The 19716-nt window shown below is 34.8% G+C and overlaps 1 protein-coding gene across 10 annotated transcripts in view; it reads left to right on the forward strand.

Annotated features, from left to right (window-relative positions):
- TRAPPC8 (trafficking protein particle complex subunit 8) overlaps nucleotides 1-19716 on the forward strand; it is a 134874-nt gene that overhangs the window by 85066 nt on the left and 30092 nt on the right. For 7 of the 10 annotated variants that reach the window (XM_004386891.2, XM_023741183.1, XM_023741184.1 and 4 more), the window contains 5 exons: nucleotides 286-382; nucleotides 1384-1452; nucleotides 1543-1601; nucleotides 3785-3958; nucleotides 10540-10641. In XM_004386891.2, the coding sequence (XP_004386948.1) occupies nucleotides 286-382; nucleotides 1384-1452; nucleotides 1543-1601; nucleotides 3785-3958; nucleotides 10540-10641 (501 nt within the window). Of the gene's footprint in view, nucleotides 1-285; nucleotides 383-1383; nucleotides 1453-1542; nucleotides 1717-3784; nucleotides 3959-10539; nucleotides 10642-18579; nucleotides 18632-19716 lie in introns of those variants that run through there. The other 3 variants (XM_023741188.1, XR_002825685.1, XM_023741187.1) reach the window with 3 other exon arrangements.

Raw genomic sequence — 19716 nt, forward strand, 5'->3', positions numbered from 1 at the left:
TTTTCAGCCTCTCTCCATTAAGGATGATGTTGGCCGTTGGTTTTGCATAGATGCCCTTTATTATGTTGAGAAATTTCCCTTCTATACCTATTTTAAAAAAATATCTAGAGATGGATTTAGATAAGAAACTTTCTGAAATATATATTAACCTTATTTAAAAATGTATATTTCATCGTGTTGGTTAATCAATACTAATTTTGATAGTAATGTCGGAATATTGTTCTCACTGGAATATTCTAATTTAGTGCATTTAAATCCTGAATGACTCTTGTATCTCTTTGACAGAGTGAAGCAGGTGTTAAGGAATTCCATATTGTACAAGTGTCAAGTAGTAGCAAACACTGGAAGTTACAGAGATCTGTAAATCTCTCTGAAAACAAAGGTTTGTGTCTTTTTTCCTCCTTCATAATAAATTCTGACACTTTTGCTGTTGATTTTTCAGAGTAGTACTAGAATATCATAAGATTTCTTATTATCATAACATTTCTTATAATTAACTTTTTAAAGCCTTAAATTATGCTTTCATTAGTTAATGTGACTAAATCAAATTACCTACCTTAATCCATCCTTTCCTGTCCTTATTCTCTTCCACCACACCTTCTTTACTTGCATTTTCTTCTTTTTTTTTAATTGTAAAAATGAGTGCCTGAGTACATGCTCACTGTCAACAACTAAAGTAGTATAGATAACATATGAGTATGCCTACTGCTTGTAAGAATGGAGTGAAGCTGGCAAAATGGTATTTTTTCTTACTGGAAAAGAATTGTTTAATATATTTCAAAAGATGTAAAAATGTTTAAACCCTTAGCCTCACATTAAACCTTATTTTTGGAATTTATACAAAGGAATTAATTCAAACTATGGGAAAATCCATGTAGCCAGAGAAGCTTATTGCAAGATTATGTTTAATAGGGAAGAATTCAGTGTAGTTTTAATGTAACTTATACTACAACTCAGATTATTTGCAGTCATTAAAATATATTAGCATTTAAAAGTACTTGATGGTGGGACAATGCACCATAGCCAAATATATGCATCTAATAAATTATACATGTGAAAAAATACCGAAAGAGAGTGAAGAAATGATAGAGTGGTAGGACTGTGGACTCTCCATTCCCCAGGTTCTGATCTTTGAAACTTTCTGTATCTGTAATGTCATATACACACACATATGAACATGTATTTGGAGAAAATTGGATGTTTTTCTTTTTAAGAGCTTAGTGAAGATTCACTTCATTGAGATGAAAGCAAAGACCCTTTTTCATTAATATTACTTATGATTATGAATTATTACCCAGTTTGACTAAAGACGTCTGAATAATGAATTAGGTTTTACTCTGCTGTAAGTTGAAAACGACCTTTGAAATTGTTTTTTCTTTCTAGATGCCAAACTTGCCAGTAGGGAGAAGGGAAAGTTTTGTTTCAAGGCAGTAAGATGTAAGGAAAAAGAAGGTAAATTCATTTTACTTTCACACTTTCTTAAGTGGTCCTTTTATATTTCATGCCAATGATATGATTAGTTTGTTTTCCCCTGTTTTTTAGCTGCTACACAGTCCTCAGAAAAATATACCTTTGCAGATATCATCTTTGGAAATGAACAGGTATGCAAATAAGCACAACAGTGTTTAATTTAAAAAGTCACAGTTCTGGAATATTTGGACAAAGCTGTTGCTTCAGTAATCCCCAAGCTCTTTGGAGGATGAACATCTTAACTTTGTTGAGTATTGTAACCGATCTTCAATCCCCAAGACAAACCAAAAACGCTATATGAATCATACCGTTTTAATTAGTTATTTAAAATTAACTTTGTTTTAAGAATATTTTATATCACGTGAAACAAGTATAGTCCTTGGGATTAAAAAAGAAACAGGATTATATGAAGGAGTCTGTTTATTAGGGAAAATGGTCACAATGGAAAATATGGATGATCATCTCCTGGATTTTGACATATATGGCTCTGAGACTCAAGTAATAAGCTAGATACATAAGGCTCTGTTGTGATTTTAAATGTATTATTGTCCGGGGCAGTGCTCCTCCAACTTAATTATGTGTAAGAATCACCTAGAACAGTGGTTTTCAAACTTTTATAAGAGTGTGTATGAATCACCCGGGAATCTGCAAATTCTGATTCAGTAGGACTGGGGTAGGACCTGAGGTTCTAAATTTCTATAAGCTCCTAGGTGACGTTGAGGCTGTCAGTCTGCAGGCATTATTTTTGAATATCAAGGACACAGAAGATTTTGTAAAAATGCAGGCTTTGCCTTGCTGCCTCTAAAACTCTCATTCGTTATGTCTTGGGTGGAGCCTGGGAATATGCATTTTCAACCAGCCCTGCAGATAATCTGAAGAGGTGATCTGGGAACATTGCTTTGAGAAACACTGGACTGAGGGTGTAAAATTGCATGTAATTATGTGCTGTTACTGGCATTATTTCTTCCTTGTGCTCTTCTTGGTAATTCCAAACATCCTCTTTGTAACTGTCTTTTGACCATTTGAAGAAGCAGCTATTTAGAAATACCTCAGGTCACCAAGAGCCCAATAATTCCAAAGCGTGTATGACTTTTGGAGAGAGATTTTGCTTCCAGAATGGAATTTAGCTTTCACCTTTTTTTTTTTTTTTAACCAGGTTGAGAGGATTTCAGTCGTTTGTTTTGTTCATTTCTTTTTTTAATTTTAGAATCCCCTTAAAATACATTAAGGTTGAAATTAATTATATTTGCTGCTAAATAATTTTATGTAAGTGCACTGAAAAGGCAGACACAAAGACATTTTCCCTTTTGATGAATTTAGTTGAATAAATAGAATTTCCCAGGCACTACAGATGAATGAGAAAACTATAGAGACAGTGGTTTACTAGTAAAAGTCCACTCCTAAGGGGGAAAAAATATATATTTATTAATGTTTAATAATTAACTCTAAAGTTTTAACATGCATGTAATATAGCCTATAATGCGAAAACCGTTAAGTGTAGAGATTTTATTATGAAGCACAGTGTTCCATTAATTAAGGGAAATCCTGAGTCCACTTAAAATTCTTTTCTCCTGCTTTCTCCCTTCAAATATAAAGATCAAGGTAATGCGAATGACCATTTAAATATTTTTTTCCCATTGGATAGTGCCAAATGTTCTAAGTATTTGAATGAGAAATACTTCCATTACTTTAATAGTTAAAAAAAAAAAAAATCCTTTCTTTTCAACATCTTATTTATTTATTTAGAGATTATTCATTGTCCCTGGATGTTTGGAAAGTCAAAGCTAATATCACCAGAATATAGTTTAATTATTCTGAGGTGATAGCTTTAAGATTCAGAATAATTTGTACCAAATTTTTTTAGGAGTTTAAGTCTTAAAGTGGCTTCCCTGTATTCAACCAAATTGACAGTAATGTCAAAAAATTATTGAATAAGCCTTTTTGGTATATAAAAGTTACAGAAATAAAAGTTTTGGTAGGGTACATTTAATTGAAACTAAATATAAGTGATACAAATATAATTTTTTAAAAATTGTGTTTTTGGTGAACGTTTACACAGGCAGTTAGGTTCTTGTTTAACAATTTCTGTATAGTGACATTGGTTACATTTTTCATGATACGTCAGTATTCTCATTATTTGCATTCTGGTTGTTCTGTGTTTCCATTAATCTAGCTTCCTTGTGCCCCCTTGCCTTCTCATAATTTTTACAGGGCGTGTGTGTGTGTGTGTGTGTGTGTGTGTGTGTATGTATATATGATTTTTTTTTTAATTTTAAGTATTTATGTAGACGTGATTTTCTTTTTCTTTTAACAGATAGTGAGTTCAGCAAGCCCATGTGCAGACTTCTTTTATCAAAGTTTATCCTCTGAATTGAAAAAACCACAAGCCCAGCCTTCTGTACATTCAGAAAAACAGTCATTAGAGGATGCAGTGCGATTGATTCAAAAGTGCAGTGAGGTGGATTTGAATATTGTCGTATTATGGAAGGTATGTGTCATTAAATTATTTTCAGCAAGCCTCAGGTATGCTTAAGTCTTAGGTTGAAGAACAAATGTACGCTGCTATTTATATATATATTTTTGCTTAAATATTCCTGTTGCAATTATAGGATTACTATGAGTTGGAATCGACTTGATGGCAACAGGTTTGTTTGTTTTTTTTTTTAAATAACTTTTTAGTGCTTCTATAGTGACTTTTTTCTTTGGTGAAAGAAAAAAATTCATTAAAATTAAGTGACTTTCTTGCATGTGTTACTGTTAACTTCTGTGTTTTAGACATAGTAAGCTCCATGGAAACAGGTATTATTATTAAACTTTTTATTACGGCCATTTTCAAATACTATACAGAAGGAAAACTAGCGCATGAACCCTTAGGCACCTATTAATCAGGCTGCAGTAGCCCTTAATTTGTTGCTGTTCTTATTTCATCTATTTTTATTTCTTTATTTTTACTTCCCTTTTTTTTTTGCTGTAGTATATTAAACAGAAAGCAAAACTAGACATAGTATTTTATCTGTAAATGCTTTTGTATGTACATTTAACAGATGAGATCTTTTTCATTTAATATAACCCCACAATATCATTGTCTCACTCAACCAAATTAACTGTAATGCCTTAATTGTTATTTAATTGTTGGTCTGTGTTCAGTATTTCCAGATTATTTGAAAACATCATTTTACTTAAAAAGAAAAAAAATGAGATCCAGATAAGGTTCACACATGGCATTTGATTAATAACTCTTAAGTCTCTCTTAACCTGTAACAATTTTCCCTCCTTTTTCATCTCTCCTTTCTTTTTCTTTTTTAAAAATTTATTTGTTGAAAATACTGGGTCGGTCATTTGTTCTGCAGAATTCCCCACATTCTCCTTTTATATGATTTTGTATCCTCATGGCATTAGTTAACATTTCTTCAGCTTCTCTGCTGATAGTTAGATCAAGAGACTTAATTAGACTTGTGTTCAGTCTTCGGCATGTCCTAGTTGATGCTGTGTACTTGCAGCTGCATCACCTCAGGAAGAACAGAATGTCTGGTGGTCCCACCTTTATGACCATTGATCAGTGAGGTCAGGCGAGGACAGCCGTATCCCTCTTACCATATTTCCTATTAATCTTTCATCTAATGATTTTGACAGCTATTTATGATCATTATCTAGATTTATTATTTACTTAAGGGTTGCAAAATGATGATTATCTAATTCTGTATTTCTTCTGTATTTATTAGCTGTAATTGTTCAGTAAAGAAGTACTATTTGATTACCCTGAAATATAACCTATATCAGCAATACAGTGTAAATGCTCAACTCTTTCCTTTATTTATCAATTCCTCGAATAATGAGTTGTTGCCCTAGCAATCTGCCAAGGTGATCATTGAGGATTTTTTTTTAGCATCATTATGAACTCATGGATTTTTATATATTTGATGTTTTAGTTCATTGCAGTCATTTGATGCTAAAATTAGCTAATATTTGGCCAGTGGGAGCCCTTTAGATTGCCTCCTGTATCCTTTTGATATGACCCCATTTATTTTCAGTAGTTTCTTTGCTCTGAGGTAGAACAGACTTGAAAGCAGCTATTTACACTTAGTATTACTGGTTCCTTTCAGTGGGATTCACTTCTAGATGCCAGGAGTACTCACTGATACTGGTTTGTCCTTGCTTCTATGCTGTTTAAAAGGACAGAGCTAGGGATTATATACTTTTTTAGAAAAAGAAAATAAATTATGAGTTAAGTATATTTCCAGAATGAATCCTAGATTAAGCTTATTTCCAATTCACGTTAAAGAATACAGGGTTTTTACTTAATATTTTTACTTTTTGTGTATTTCTTACTCTAGAAATTCTTGTTAGTTTTAACGTGGTTATTTATTTGCTTCATCCTCCAGAGTTTCTGTAGAGTGAACCTATAAAACAAGGTACATTCAGAGAGATCTAGTTTCATTATTGTCTCTTCCCCCATTTTTCTCTCTCCCATGGTAAACATTTTTTATTTGTTTTTGGTTTATCCTCTCTTACTTTTGAAAATATGAGCAAATATATGCATATATCTTACACAAAATGTAGCATATTATATCCCTTTTTCTGCACCTTTGCATTTTTACTTACTATATCCTAGAGATCACTCTTTGATCCTTCTTATTCCTTTTTATAGCTGTTCAGTGGTACAGTGGTTAAGCACTCAGCTGCTAACTGAAAGGTCAGTGGTTTGAACCCACCAGCCGCTCTGTGGGAGAAAGATATAGCAGTGTGCTTCTGTAAAGATTACAGCCTTGGAAACCCTATGGGGCAGTTCTGCTCTGTCCTGTAGTGTCTGTATGAGTTGGAATCGACTTGACAGCAGTGGATTTGATTTGGTTTAGTGTTCTAGTCTGTGAAGTTTATTGATGGACATTTTGGTTATTTCTAATGTTTTGCTATTAGAAATAGTGCTGCCTTGTACATATTGAATTTTTAATTTTTACTATGTATTGTTAATATAGATTCCTAGAAATGGAATTGCTAGGTCAAAGGGTAAATGCATAAGAAATTTTGCTCACCATTCCTCTCTGAAGAGGTTGTTCCATTTTGAATTTCATCAGTAATCCATGAGTCCATGTTTTCCTCATTGGTGGAGTATGTTTTTACACTTTGTATTTTGCTCATTTGATACATTGAGAAATGGATTTCATTGTGATTTTAGTTTGTATTCTCTTATTAGGAGTAGGCTAGACATCTTTTATATGTTTAAGTGCTATTTCCTTTTTTTTCCCCTGTGAACGGTTCATGTTTTGCCCATTTTTCTGTCGATCGTCTTTTCCTTAATTTTTAGAAGTTCTTTTTATAATAAGGATATTAGCCTTTACAGATATAAATTACAAGTATTTTCCCAATTTTTCTTTTTACTTTGATTGATTGAATGTGTGTGTTGTGGGGGTTAACTTTATTATTTTCCTTTATTGTTTTTGGGTTTTTGAGTCATTATAGGAAAACTTTACTTACTCTCATGTTATAAAGGAATTCACCCTTGTTTTCTTTTGGTATTTCTATAGTTATTTCGTCTCTTCTGTCTCCTCCTTTACTTCTTCCTTGTCCTCGTCTTTGTTTTTGTCTTCTTTTTTACATTTAAATATCTGACCCATTGGAATTTATGCAGTGTGAAAAATTGATCCAGTTTTTATCATTTTCTATATGGCTATCCAGTTTTTCTAACACAACTCGATTGAGATGCTTTCATTATCGTATTTTAATTTTACATGTGTTCTTAGATCCACTTCTGGATTTCTGTTCTGTTCCATGGGTCTGTTAAGTTATATGCCAGTGCCACACTAATTATAGAAGGGAAGCAAGGATTTTTGTCTGTTTTGTTCACTACTGTATCCCCAGCAATGAAAACAGGCTACCTACTGTAGCCACGCAGGGAATATTGGTTGAGTGAATGAATGAGATTGCTTAGGCATTAGTTTTCCCTAAAGTCAGACTGAACTATAATACAGAGGAATTTTTTATGTTTTTAAAAATTTTGTATAATCTGCATGTATTACCTATTTTTTTTTTTTTTTTAAATTGTACTTCAGGTGAAGGCTTACAGAACAAATAGTTTCTCCTGAAACAGTATTACACATATTGTTTTATGACATTGGTTAACAACCCCACAACATGTCAACCCTCTCCCTTCTTGACATTTTTTTTTTCTTTTGGTGAAAATATACATAGCCTAAGATACATCATTTCAAAAATTTCTACATGCACAGTTCAGTGACATTGACTACGCTCTTCCAATTGTGCTGTTATTCTCCTTAAGATGAAGGCTTACAGAACAAAACAGTTTCTCATTTAACAGTTAGTACACATGTTGCCCTATGAAAATGGTTAACAACCTCACAACACATCAACACTATCCTTACTCAAACTTGGGTTGCCTATCACCAGCTTCCTTGTCCCCTTCTGCCTTCTGGCCCTTGTCCCTGGACTGCTGTACCTCATTAGTCCCATTTGGTTTTGTGAGGCTGTCCACTCCCAGGATGAACGGTGAACCTCGGAGATGACTTCACCACTGAGCTAAAAGGGTGTCTGGGGGCCATACTCTCAAGGTTTCTCCAGTCTCCTTTAGGCCAGTAAATCTGGTCTTTTTTTTTGTGAGTTAGAATTATGCTCTACATCCTTCTCCAGCTCTGTCCAGAACCCTCTTTTGTGATCCTGGTCAGAGCAGTCAGTGGTGGTAGCCGGGCATCATCTAACTGTACCGGACTCAGTCCGGTGGAGGCCTTGGTAGCTGTGGTCCATTAGTCCTTTGGACTAATCTTTTCCTTGTATCTTGTTCTCTTCATTCTCCCTTGCTCCTGAAGGGATGAGACCAGTGGAGTATCTTAGATGGCTGCTCACAGGCTTTTAAGACCCCAGACGCTACTCACCAAGGTAGAATGTAGAACATTGTCTTTATAAACTGTGTTATGCCAATTGAGCTAGATGTTCCCCGAGACCATGGTCCCAACAGCCCTCCACCCAGCAATTCAGTCCCTCAGGGAGTTTGGATGTGTCTGTGGAGCTTCCATGACCTTTCTTTGTACAAGTTGTGCTGGTTTCCCCTGTATTGTGTACTGTCTCACCCTTCACCCAAGATACCACTTTAAAAAAAGATTCTGCAGTGAAATTAAGGATCTTGCCAAGGATCTTTGCCTAAACTGTGTGACAAGATTTTGATTTTGTGTTATCTCATATAAGAGCTAGCATAGTGACATGCCCATAATAGGTGATGAATAAGTATTTTTTTTTAAATTGATTCATATGTTCTAGAGTGTTCTATTTACTAAATCACAGATTTTTGAATAAACTTTTTAAAAGTCAAATTAGCTTTGCATCAGTTCCCAGTGGAATGCTGTTTCTAGGTATAATTTATTGCTTAAGCAAATTGATACTTTCATTGATTATAAAAGGTGTTTAATGTTTTAAAAAACAGTTATATATTATTAGCTTGGAATCAAATGCTCTTGAGTCTTAGAATCAAGAGAATCCTATTTTCAGGCTTGACAAAATTGCTGCTTAATATAAACCAACCATCATTAAGTAAATGTGTAATAGAACCGTGGCATTTGTAGTTGTCACTCCACAAGTTACGCCACGTAATAATTTGTAATATTTCTGAGATAAGATTTTGAATAATGTATGCTGTTCTGTACTCATTGTTACCTCCATAGTAACTTCGCTGGGGTGGGGGCGTGAGGGAGAGTTTCATCTTTAAAAAGATGACCCTGAACAAAAGCCCACAAGTAGTATTACTGAGCACATGAAGAAAATGATCCAAATTATGATAGTCCTTGGCTTGAAAGTGGAGGTTTGAATAGATTAAAGAATGGAATATTAAATTTGTAGTGGCTAGTATCTATGGTAAGTTTATCATTTACTCAGTTGAGAAAGTGATTGGTAGATTTTCTTTAGTGAGGGCTGTAAGTAATGCAAAAATGACCTATTTAGTTAAAGGAAACGTGAAAAATCATTTAAAAATGTGGAGTAAAATGGACAAGGAGGCATAGGACTCTTGAATAAAATATGATTCAGGAGGAAACTAAGAACTTGCACAAACTTGGGTTTTTTTTTTTCCATTTTATTCAATATTATCTTTTTTTTTTTTTGTACTTTAGATGAAGGTTTACAGAGCAAAGTAGCTTCTCATTAAACAATTAATATGCATATTTTTTTATGACATTGGTTGCCAACCCCATGACATGTCAACTCTCTCCTTTTCTTGACCTTGGGTTCCTCATTACCAGCTTTCCTGTTCCCTCCTGCTTTCTCGTCCTTGCCCCTGGACTGGTGTGCCCATTTAGTCTCGTTTTGTAGGCCTGTCTGATCTTTGGCTGAAGGGTGAAGCGCAGGAGTTGTACAAATGTTTTTGTGAAAAAAATAGTTGGAAAAGATTCATAGTGCAGCTCATAACCAATCTTAATCAAGAATTAAGATTGTTTTGAAAATTTAAGCTTTTCTACTTGCATAATGTGACAATATGTCAGAACCATTTACAGATTATGTTTTCTCCAGGACAGAAGCAGTTCAAGAGGGAAAAGAGTTATATGCTGGAACAAGTGTTTTAATATAGGTGAAATCAGTTTACTATATTGGAAGAAAAAGCCACTTTAAGGCATACTTATTTATATTTATAGTTTGCAAGAATATCACATTTTCACGTATAGGATTTATGATCTAAAATCACTGATTTTGCTCTACTATATGATTAAACCCTTGAGCATTTCAGAAGCAAGGGTAAGAGCCTTTTGCTTGTGTATTGTCAGTCCAATAAAGAAAAAAGTTTGTGCTATGGCATAGTTCTTTTGAACTAGTTTCTTGAGAGCTCTAGGGAAAATTAGAAAGGATTTCTAGATATGTCTCCCTCATATATCCAGGCCAACTGGATATTTATTGAGACAAAACAGTTTTTTTGATTGAATGAATAAATAAAAGAAGGGCTGACATAACTTGTGAGTGTTGATAATTGACAGGTGTTAGCCATAATATTTCTGCCTTCCATCGGATACTGGATTGATTACTTTTGTGGTTACTGCCAAGCAGAGTGACATTTCTGTGCTTTGTATTTTACAGGCGTATGTCGTGGAAGACAGTAAACAGCTTATTTTGGAAGGTCAGCATCATGTTATTCTTCGCACTATAGGAAAAGAAGCCTTTTCATATCCTCAGAAACAGGTAATAGCATAGATTATAGCTTGTTTTTGGGTTTTCCTATGAGCTTGTAAGTTTTTTGGTTTGTTTGTTTAGTTGGTTTTTGTGTTTTTGAGGGGTCCGGATTATGCAGGCATTGTGTTGGAATTTGGAGGGGGCCGCAGTTGATAGCAGAAAACTGATTAAAATTAGAAATGAATGTAAATTGATTTTAAAATGTCTTAGCACCTTTATAAGAGTGTTAAGATGCATTCACAGTCTTGGGATTCTACATTGAATCTAGAATTTATAGCTATACAAAGAATTGATTTGCTTGAGAGGAAGGGAAGCAAATTCTCTGTATTTTCTTATTTGTAATAGGGTCGCACCATTGCAGCACTTCAGGGGGCATATCGTAAAATGTGAATGGTGGCCTCTGGAGTTGTGCAGCAGTTGGTAATAGCATTTAATATACTTTCTTATTTTTCCTAAAGTACTATTTAATCTTACCAAAAAAATTCTTATATATGAGCAAAATTTAAGCACATTTAGGCCAGTAATTCAGACAGTGACTGTGCATTGTGTTAATGTTGTTAGCTGCCGTCAAGTTGGGCCCTGACTTGTGGTGACTCCATGTACATCCCCATTCTTGGTTGTGGATCTGATCCATGTGATCCATAGGGTTTTCACTGGCTGATTTTCAGAAGTACATCACTAGGCCTGTCTTCCTAGACTGTCTCACTTAGGAAGGAAGCTGTGCTGAAATCTGTTTGGCATCGTAGCAACACATAAGCTTCCAATGACAGACGGGTGGTGGCAGCACATGAGGCACATTCGCCAGGAGTCGAATTTGATAATGGATCTTAATTTTCAAGCTTTTTTCGATTATTTTTAACAACTTTTTATTTTGAAATAATTTTCATACTTAGAGCAAAGTTGCAGGAGTAGTACAAAGAACTTCCTTAAACCTTTTACTCGGGTTCACTGGTGGTTAACATTTTGTCACATTTGCTTTAATCATTCTTTCTCTATTTTCATACATATTCATTTATTTTTCTTAATCATTCTCGAGTAATTACTTTCAAGTAAGTTGCAGGCATCCTGCCTCTTTACCCCTAAATACTGAGTATTTCCTAAGAACAAAGACGGTCTCTTACATAATCCTAAGAACTATTATCAAATTCAGGAAGTTTAGTGTTGATGAAATACGGTTACATACAGTCCATATTCCAGTGCCATAAAGGTCTCAGTAATATTTTTATAACTGTTTTTTTCCAGTCCAGAATTTAGTCCAGGTCATGCATTGCATTTGGTTGTCATGTCTTTTTAGCCTCCTTGAATCTAGGACAATTTCTCAGCTTTTCTTCGTCTTTTATGACATTGATATTTTTGAACCACATAAATCAGTTACTTTGTAGAATAATACCTCTTTGGAGGTTTCCTCATTATTAATTCAGATTATACATTTTTGTCAGAAATACTGCTTAAGTGATGTTACATCCTACTCAGTGTATTACATCAGAAGGCACATGACATTAATTTGTCCTATTATCAATGATGGATCATTTGATTAAGGTGGTGTCTCTCAGGTTTATCCACAGTAAAGTTACATAATAGGTAAATTGTGGGGATATAATTTGGGACTATGTAAATGTCTATTTTCTTATCAAACTTACATCCAGTAATTTAGCACCCATAGATTCTGTAACTCAATCACTTTTTACTTTGATAGTTACATAATGGTAATTTTCCACTAGGTTTAGTGGAGCCATCAGATTTAACCCAAAATATGTTGCTTATTTTTAAAAAATTGCTGCTTTTTCCTGTTTGATTAATATAAAAAATTCTGAGCTTTTTTTCTAAATTTCATGAACTTTTGAAAATTTGAGATGTCTCAAACAGTGGCAAGCAAGACAGCATTTAGAAAATCAAATTATATAAAATTTACTCTATGGTTATGTTCCCATTTTATATACTATGTATGGCATTACCTTTTTATTTATCTGTATATCACTTTTGAAACATTCATATTCTCTTTATATGATTAACTAAACTTGGGAGATAATAGGCAGTTTCATCATACTGTAAGTAATGGATTTGGAGCGCAAAGACTTTCCAGATTGATGACTTAGTGTAAATTACTTAAAGTATGAGCCTTACATTACTACTAACTTGTAAAATAGGGATAATAGTATTTTACACTTTGCTTCTCTTGTGGAATTGTCATAAAGTAAAATTCAGTACTTATTGTGAAGCTACTGTATAAATTGTCACGAATTGTAAAAATCCTTGTTACTCTTAAGCTGGGTGAGAGAGCAAAACTCTTGTAAATATTTTCTCAGTAAATTTGCTTCAGGTTTTTGCTATCCTTTTATGGTTCACATGTTTTCTTCCTGACAGAAATTTATTCAGCATTATTTAGAAGTCTCAAATAATAGCTTGTTTTCTGTGGTGATTAGAATATTTAAACAGTAATATAAAGCGTAACACAAATACAGAAAAATATATACTCACTGAATTTTCACAAATTGAAGAACACTTCAGTATAACTAGCACCCAGAAATAGAACATAACCATCTTCTCATAAGTTCCGCTCCTGCTTACGGTACTTCTGATCAAAAAGCTACACCCTCCAGAGTAAACTTCTAGTCATTTCTCTCTAACTTATAACATCATGTAAGTAAAAAGCTAAACTGGTTTTTAAAAATTTATATACATGGAATCATATGTTCTACTTTGTCTGGCTTCTTTTGTCCAGCATTCATGCTTGTGAGTTTTATCCATTTTATCTTTGTACTTGTAATTCATTCATTTGCAGCAAACATTTAAACTTAAAACTTACCTGCCATTCTCCAGTAAAAGGAAGCAGGGCTCCTTAGAGAAATGATTGATTCTAGAGCTTGGGCAGGGATAATGCAAGATGAACTGGAAGATCTTACGGCGTCAGAAAGTAAGGAAGTGCCCTAAAACCGATGTTGAATTTATGTGTTTTTTGTAGATTACAAGGTCATTTTCTCTTTCGATTTTCATAAATTTCTTCAAGCAAAGCAGGTAGAATTATCCCCATTTTACAAATGAGGCTCCATGGAATAAGTACAGCTATATTATTTCATGACATTTTTCATTCTTATGAAATTGTCTGAAAGAAGATAGAGCTCTCTTGAATCAAATGTTTCTGTTTCATTAGTTTTTACATTGCTGCATCTATTCCCTAGGGAGGCTTATTTGTTGGGGTTATATTTATCTGCTTTACTACAGGCTAATTTACTAATTTCCTACAAACTCTGGGGACAGTACCTAGTACATAATAAGTATGTGGTAATTATTAAATGAATAAATTAAAATGCTATACTAAATTCACTCTATTATGTTAAGAAACCAAAACTGTTTTAACTAGACATGAGTTGCTCAGTAATACTAATAATTTGCATACAAACAGATAGTACACAATAAACTTTAAAGTTGCTAGTTTCAATACTGCAGTTCTGTTGTTGTTGTTAGGTGCTGTCCAGTTGGTTATGACTCATAGCGACCCTATGTACAACTAATGAAATACTGCCCCGTCCTGCAGCGTCCTCACAATTGCTGCTGTGTTTGAGCCCCTTCTTGCAGCCACTGTGTCAGTCCATCTTGCTGAGGGTCGTCTTTTTTTTTGCTGATCCTCTACTTTACCAAGCATGATGTCCTTCTCTAGGCACTGGTCCCTCCTGATAACATGTCTAAAGTACATGAGATGAAGTATTTCCATCCTCGCTCCTAAGAAGCATTCTGGCCGTACTTCGTCCACGACAGGTTTGTTTGCTCTTCTGGCAACCCATGGTATAGTCAATACTCTTCTCCAGCACCATAATTCAAGTGCATCAGTTCTTCAACAGTCTTCCTTATTCATTGTCCAGCTTTTGCATGCATATGAGGCAGTTGAAAATACCATAGTCAGGCACACCTTAGTTCTCATAGTGACATCTTGCTTTTTAACACTTTAAAGAGGACTTTAGCAGAGATTTGCCCAGTACAATATGTCAGTTGATTTCTTGACTCCTGCTTCCATGGGTGTTGATTGTGGATCCAAGTAAAATGAAATCCTTGACGACTTCAATCTTTTCTTTGTTTATCATGATGTAGCTGATTAGTCCAGTTGTGAGGATTTTTGTTTTGTTTATGTTGAGGTGTAATTCATACTGAAGGCTGTAGTCCTTGGTCTTCATCAGTAAGTGCTTTAAGTCCTCTTTGCTTTCAGCAAGCAAGGTTGTCTGATCTGCATATCCAGGTTATTAATGAGTCTTCTTCCAATCCTGATACCCCGTTCTTCCTCATATAGACAGTTCAGCTTCTTGGATTATTTGCTCAGTGCACAGATTAAGTATGGTGAAAGGATACAAACCTGATGCACACTTCTCTTGACTTTAAACCACGCAGTATCCCCTTGTTCTGTCCAAACAACTGCCTTTTGGTTTATGTATGGATTTCTCATGAGCATAATTGAGTGTTCAGGAGTTCTCAGTGTTAATCTATAATTTGTTATGATCCACACAGTTGAATGCCTTTGCATAGTCAATAAAACACAGGTAAACATCTTTCTGGTTTTCTCGGCTTTCAGCCAAGATCTGTCTGAAGTCAGCGATGACATTCCTCATTCCACATCCTCTTCTAAATTCGGCTTGAATTTCTGGCAGTTCCCTGTCAATGTAGTGCTGCAACTGTCTTTGAATTATCTTCAGCAAAATTTTACTTGAGTATGATATTAATGATACTGTATGATAATTTCCACATCCTATTGCATCACCTTTCTTTGGAATGGGCACAGATATGGATCTCTGCCAGTCCGTTGGCCAGGTAGCTGTCTTCCAGATTTCTTGGCATAGACAAGTGAGCACCTCCAGTGTTGCATCATTTGTTGAAACATCTCAGTTGGTATTCTGTCAGTTCCTGGAGCTTTGGTTTTTGCCAATGCCTTAGTGCAGCTTGGGCTTCTTCTTTCAATACCATTTTGTCTTGATCTGTGCTACTTCCTGAAATGGTTGAACGCTGACCAGTTCTTTTGGTGCAGTGACTCTTTTTAATCCTTCCAACTTCTTTTGATGCCTTCTGCATTGTTCAATATTTTGCCCATAGAATTTTGCCATATCACAGCCTAAGGCTTGAATTTTTTCTTTAGTTCTTTCAGCTTGAGAAATGCCAAGTGTGTTCTTCCCCTTTGGTTTCCTAACTCCAGTTCTTTGCACATTTCATTATAATACTTTGTCTTCTTCAGCTGCCCTTTCAAATCTTCTGTTCTTATTTGATCATTTCTTCCTTTTGCTTTAGCTACTCCTTGTTTTAGAGCAAGTTTCAGAGTCTTTTCTGACATCCATTTTGGTCTTTTCTTTCTTTCCTGTCTTTTTAATGACCTTTTGCTTTCTTTATATATGATTTCTTTGATGTCATTCCACAACTTGTATGATTTTCGGTCATTAGAGTTTGATACGTCAAATCTATTCTTGAGATGGTCTCTAAATTCAGGTGGAATGTACCTCAAGGTCCTACTTTGGCTGTCATGGGTTTGTTTTAATTTTCTTCAGCTTCATCTTGAACTTGCATATGAGCAATTGATGATCTGTTGTACGGTCGGCCCCTAGTCTTGTTCTGACTGATGATATTGAGCTTCTCCATCGTCTCTTTCCACAGATGTAGTAGATATGATTCCTGTGGATTCTGTCTGTCGAGGTCCAAGTGTATAGTTGCTGTTCATGTTGTTGAAGAAGGATATTTCTAATGAATAGGTCATTGGTCTTGCAAAATTCTATCATGTAATCTCTGATGTTGTTTCTGTCACCAAGGCCGTTTTTTCCAACTACTGATCTTTCTTTGTTTTCAGCTTTCCCATTTCAATCCCCAGTAATTATCAGTGCATCTTGATAGCATGTTTGATCAATTTCATACCGCAGAAGTTGGTAAAAAATGTTCAGTTTCTTCATGTTTGGCCGTAGTGGTTGATGTATAAATTTGAATAAAAACTGGTCTTCCTTACAGCCATATGGATATCATCACTATCACTGACAGCATTGTACTTCAGGATAGATTTTGAAATGTTCTTTTTTGACAGTGGATGTGATGCTGTTTCTTTTCAATTTGTCATTCCTGGCATAGTAGGCCATTTTATTGTCTGATTCAGAATGGCCAACTCAATAATGCCTAGGATATCTATCTTCAAAAGTATTCCATTTCATTTTTGACAACTTCCAATTTTCCTAGATTCATACTTTGTACATTCCAGGTTCCGATTATTAATGGGTGTTTGCAGCTGTTTCTAATTTTAAGTCATGCCGTGTCAACAAATGAAGGTCACGAAAGCTTTACTCCATCCACATCGCTATGGTCAACTCTATTTTGAGGAGGCAGCTCTTCTTCAGTCATATTTTTAGTGCCTTCAACTTGAAGGATTCATCTTGCAGCACTGTATCAGACAGCATTCCCTGCTGCTATTCCTAAGATTTTCACTGGCCAGTTTTTTAAGAAGTAGATCACCAGGTCCTTCTTCCTAGTCTGTCTTAATCTGGAATCTCCACTGAAACCTGTCCACCATGGGTGACCCTGCTGGGATTTGACATATCGGTGGCATAGCTTCCAGCATCACAGCAACACACAAGCCACCATAGTATGATAGACTGACAGACGTATGCGTCGTGGTGCTCTCTCTAATCAGCATATATGTTAGTTTTTATTTTGCCTTATAAAGGATAAATATAAGGAATGCTATATACAAGATTATTTTGCCGATGTAACAACAAAGTCTATTTCCTTTAGCAAATATTCTGTTCACAGAACTTATACATGTCTCATTTATAGTTATCAGACTCAATTCCAATTCCCAGATATGCTTACGTTTTGTACTTTTTATATGTTAAGTAAACTGTCAACTTGCATTTAGCTTACTTACTGGTAAATTTTATTCAAAAAAAGAAAAAAGGGAAGGGGAGGGATATTGTTAAGTAAACTATAGATTTATTATAGTGAATGTTCCAATTTATTAATTATTTTTGAATATGAGCTTGTTAAGAATTTGTTTGTATTGCAGATTAACATACAACTGTTAAATTTTAAATATTTTAAAAACAATTTCCTTAAGAACCTGTAAAAGAAAGTCTTAAGGTTTTTTTACTTTTTATCTTAACACAGTGTTTTACTTGAAATTTCGTGTTGCAGTGAGTATATATTATACTTATAAAACTTTTTTATTTAAAGGAATTCATTCAAATTTAAAAGATGAAACTACATAATGGATCAGAGCAGAAGTATGCAAGGTCATAAAGAGCGTTCCCAGTACAGGAATTAAATTTAATTTGAGAGAAAATAAAACGTAACTAAAGAAAGAAGCTGCACCAGAAGGGGGGTTGGACAGCTATGAAATCACAGAGAAAAAGAAAAGAAGACATTGCTAGTAGTACCCATCCAGACATTGTCCAGGCATACACCTACTCCACTCATCTACATTAGCGTTTGGTCTCCCAAGCAGTTACATCCCTATTGTGGAGGGTATTAGAGCCTGATACCATTGAACATTTATGTTCTCTGACTAATCCCAAACTATCTTCAGATACTTCGGTTTCCTGAGCAGCCTACTAACAGAAAGACAATGCATATTGGTCAGGCTGTTGGAAAGCTATATTTATCATTATAAATTATTATATTGACAGTCTGGCTTTATACATTGATCTGAATGAACTATGTTATAGTGAATGAACTATGTTATAGTAACTCAGATCTGAGAAATTAATGAGATTAATTACCTGAGTCTGTAAGACTGAGTGACAGACCCTAGACAAGGGTAAGATCACTAAAGTAAGTTATATTTTGAAGTCTCCTGCAAGGCAGGCAATTAGCCCATCCAGTTTAGGCGTACACTAACATTGCTTACGTACCAAGAGTACACCACTCTTATATTCTAATTGACCATTTGTTTAATGTTTGAAATATTTTAAGCAAATGCATTTTTCTTACATTCAGCTGTAGAAGTTACTCATTTATCTGATGCTAGGGAGTGAAGTAATCCACGGAAGTAAGTAAATATTAATATGTGTTTGGTGTTTGTTAAGTGTTGGTTCAGTCCTCACAATTTGATCCTCTGTTTAGGCAGACATCAGGTATGTAAAACAGTTTATAAAAATTATAATTTTAAGTTCTGTGGTTAGAAGGAGGAAGATTTGATTACCAAAGCAGTATAGCGCAATAATTTATGCATTGGCCTAAGAGTCAGATAGAATTGTATTTGCATATAGCCTCTACTGCTTAGAAAGGATCTTGAAGAACTCTTTTAACCTTTCTGAGTTTATTTTTCCTCAAAGATAAAACAGAGGTGTAGTGAGGGGCAGTCTCTAAGTTTTTAAGGGTGGGTGTGATTCACCGACAGGCCTCATCTGGCAGCATCCCCTGGACTTGTGGCCGGGGGCAAATGCCCCCCTCCAACCACCCTCCTTGGAGCCCTGGTAGCGCAGTGGTTAAGAACTCAGCTGCTAACCAAGCATAAGGTTGGCAGTTTGAATCCACCAGCCACTCCTTGGAAACCCTATGAGGCAGTTCTGCTGTGTCCTATAGGTTCGAAATAGGGTTGCTGTGAGTAAATATCTACTCGAAGGCAATGAGTTTTTTTAACTGCCCCTCGCTATGCCTCTGCTATAAAATGCAAATACTTCTACCTCCCTCACAAATGTAAAGGCCGTTATATTATATCTTCCTCTGGTCCCCCTTTAGCCCATAACTATTCTTTCTTATATATTCTGGTTGTAGCTCTTTATTTGTATCTTTTAATTTTTTAAAAAATAAAAGTAGTAATTCTTATTGCAAAAAAAATCAAATATACAAATGAGTAAAAAGCAAATTCTGCCTGCCTTTCCCCTCTCCAGGCCACTTTTCATAGTTACACATTGTCAAGTTATTTCTCTGTCCTTCTAGAAATGTTGTGTTCATGCAAATATAAGCATAGAAATATATACATATATATATTTATCTTTACTGTTCAGGTTTATTTGATCACTCAGCAGTATTTTTTTTTTTATTTTATTTTATTGTACTTCAGGTGAAGGCTTACAGAACAAATAGTTTCTCATGAAACAGTAGTACACATGTTGTTTTATGACATAGGTT

This window comes from Trichechus manatus, unplaced genomic scaffold (assembly GCF_000243295.1).
Source record: "Trichechus manatus latirostris isolate Lorelei unplaced genomic scaffold, TriManLat1.0 scaffold00175, whole genome shotgun sequence".
Classification (NCBI taxonomy): domain Eukaryota; kingdom Metazoa; phylum Chordata; class Mammalia; order Sirenia; family Trichechidae; genus Trichechus; species Trichechus manatus.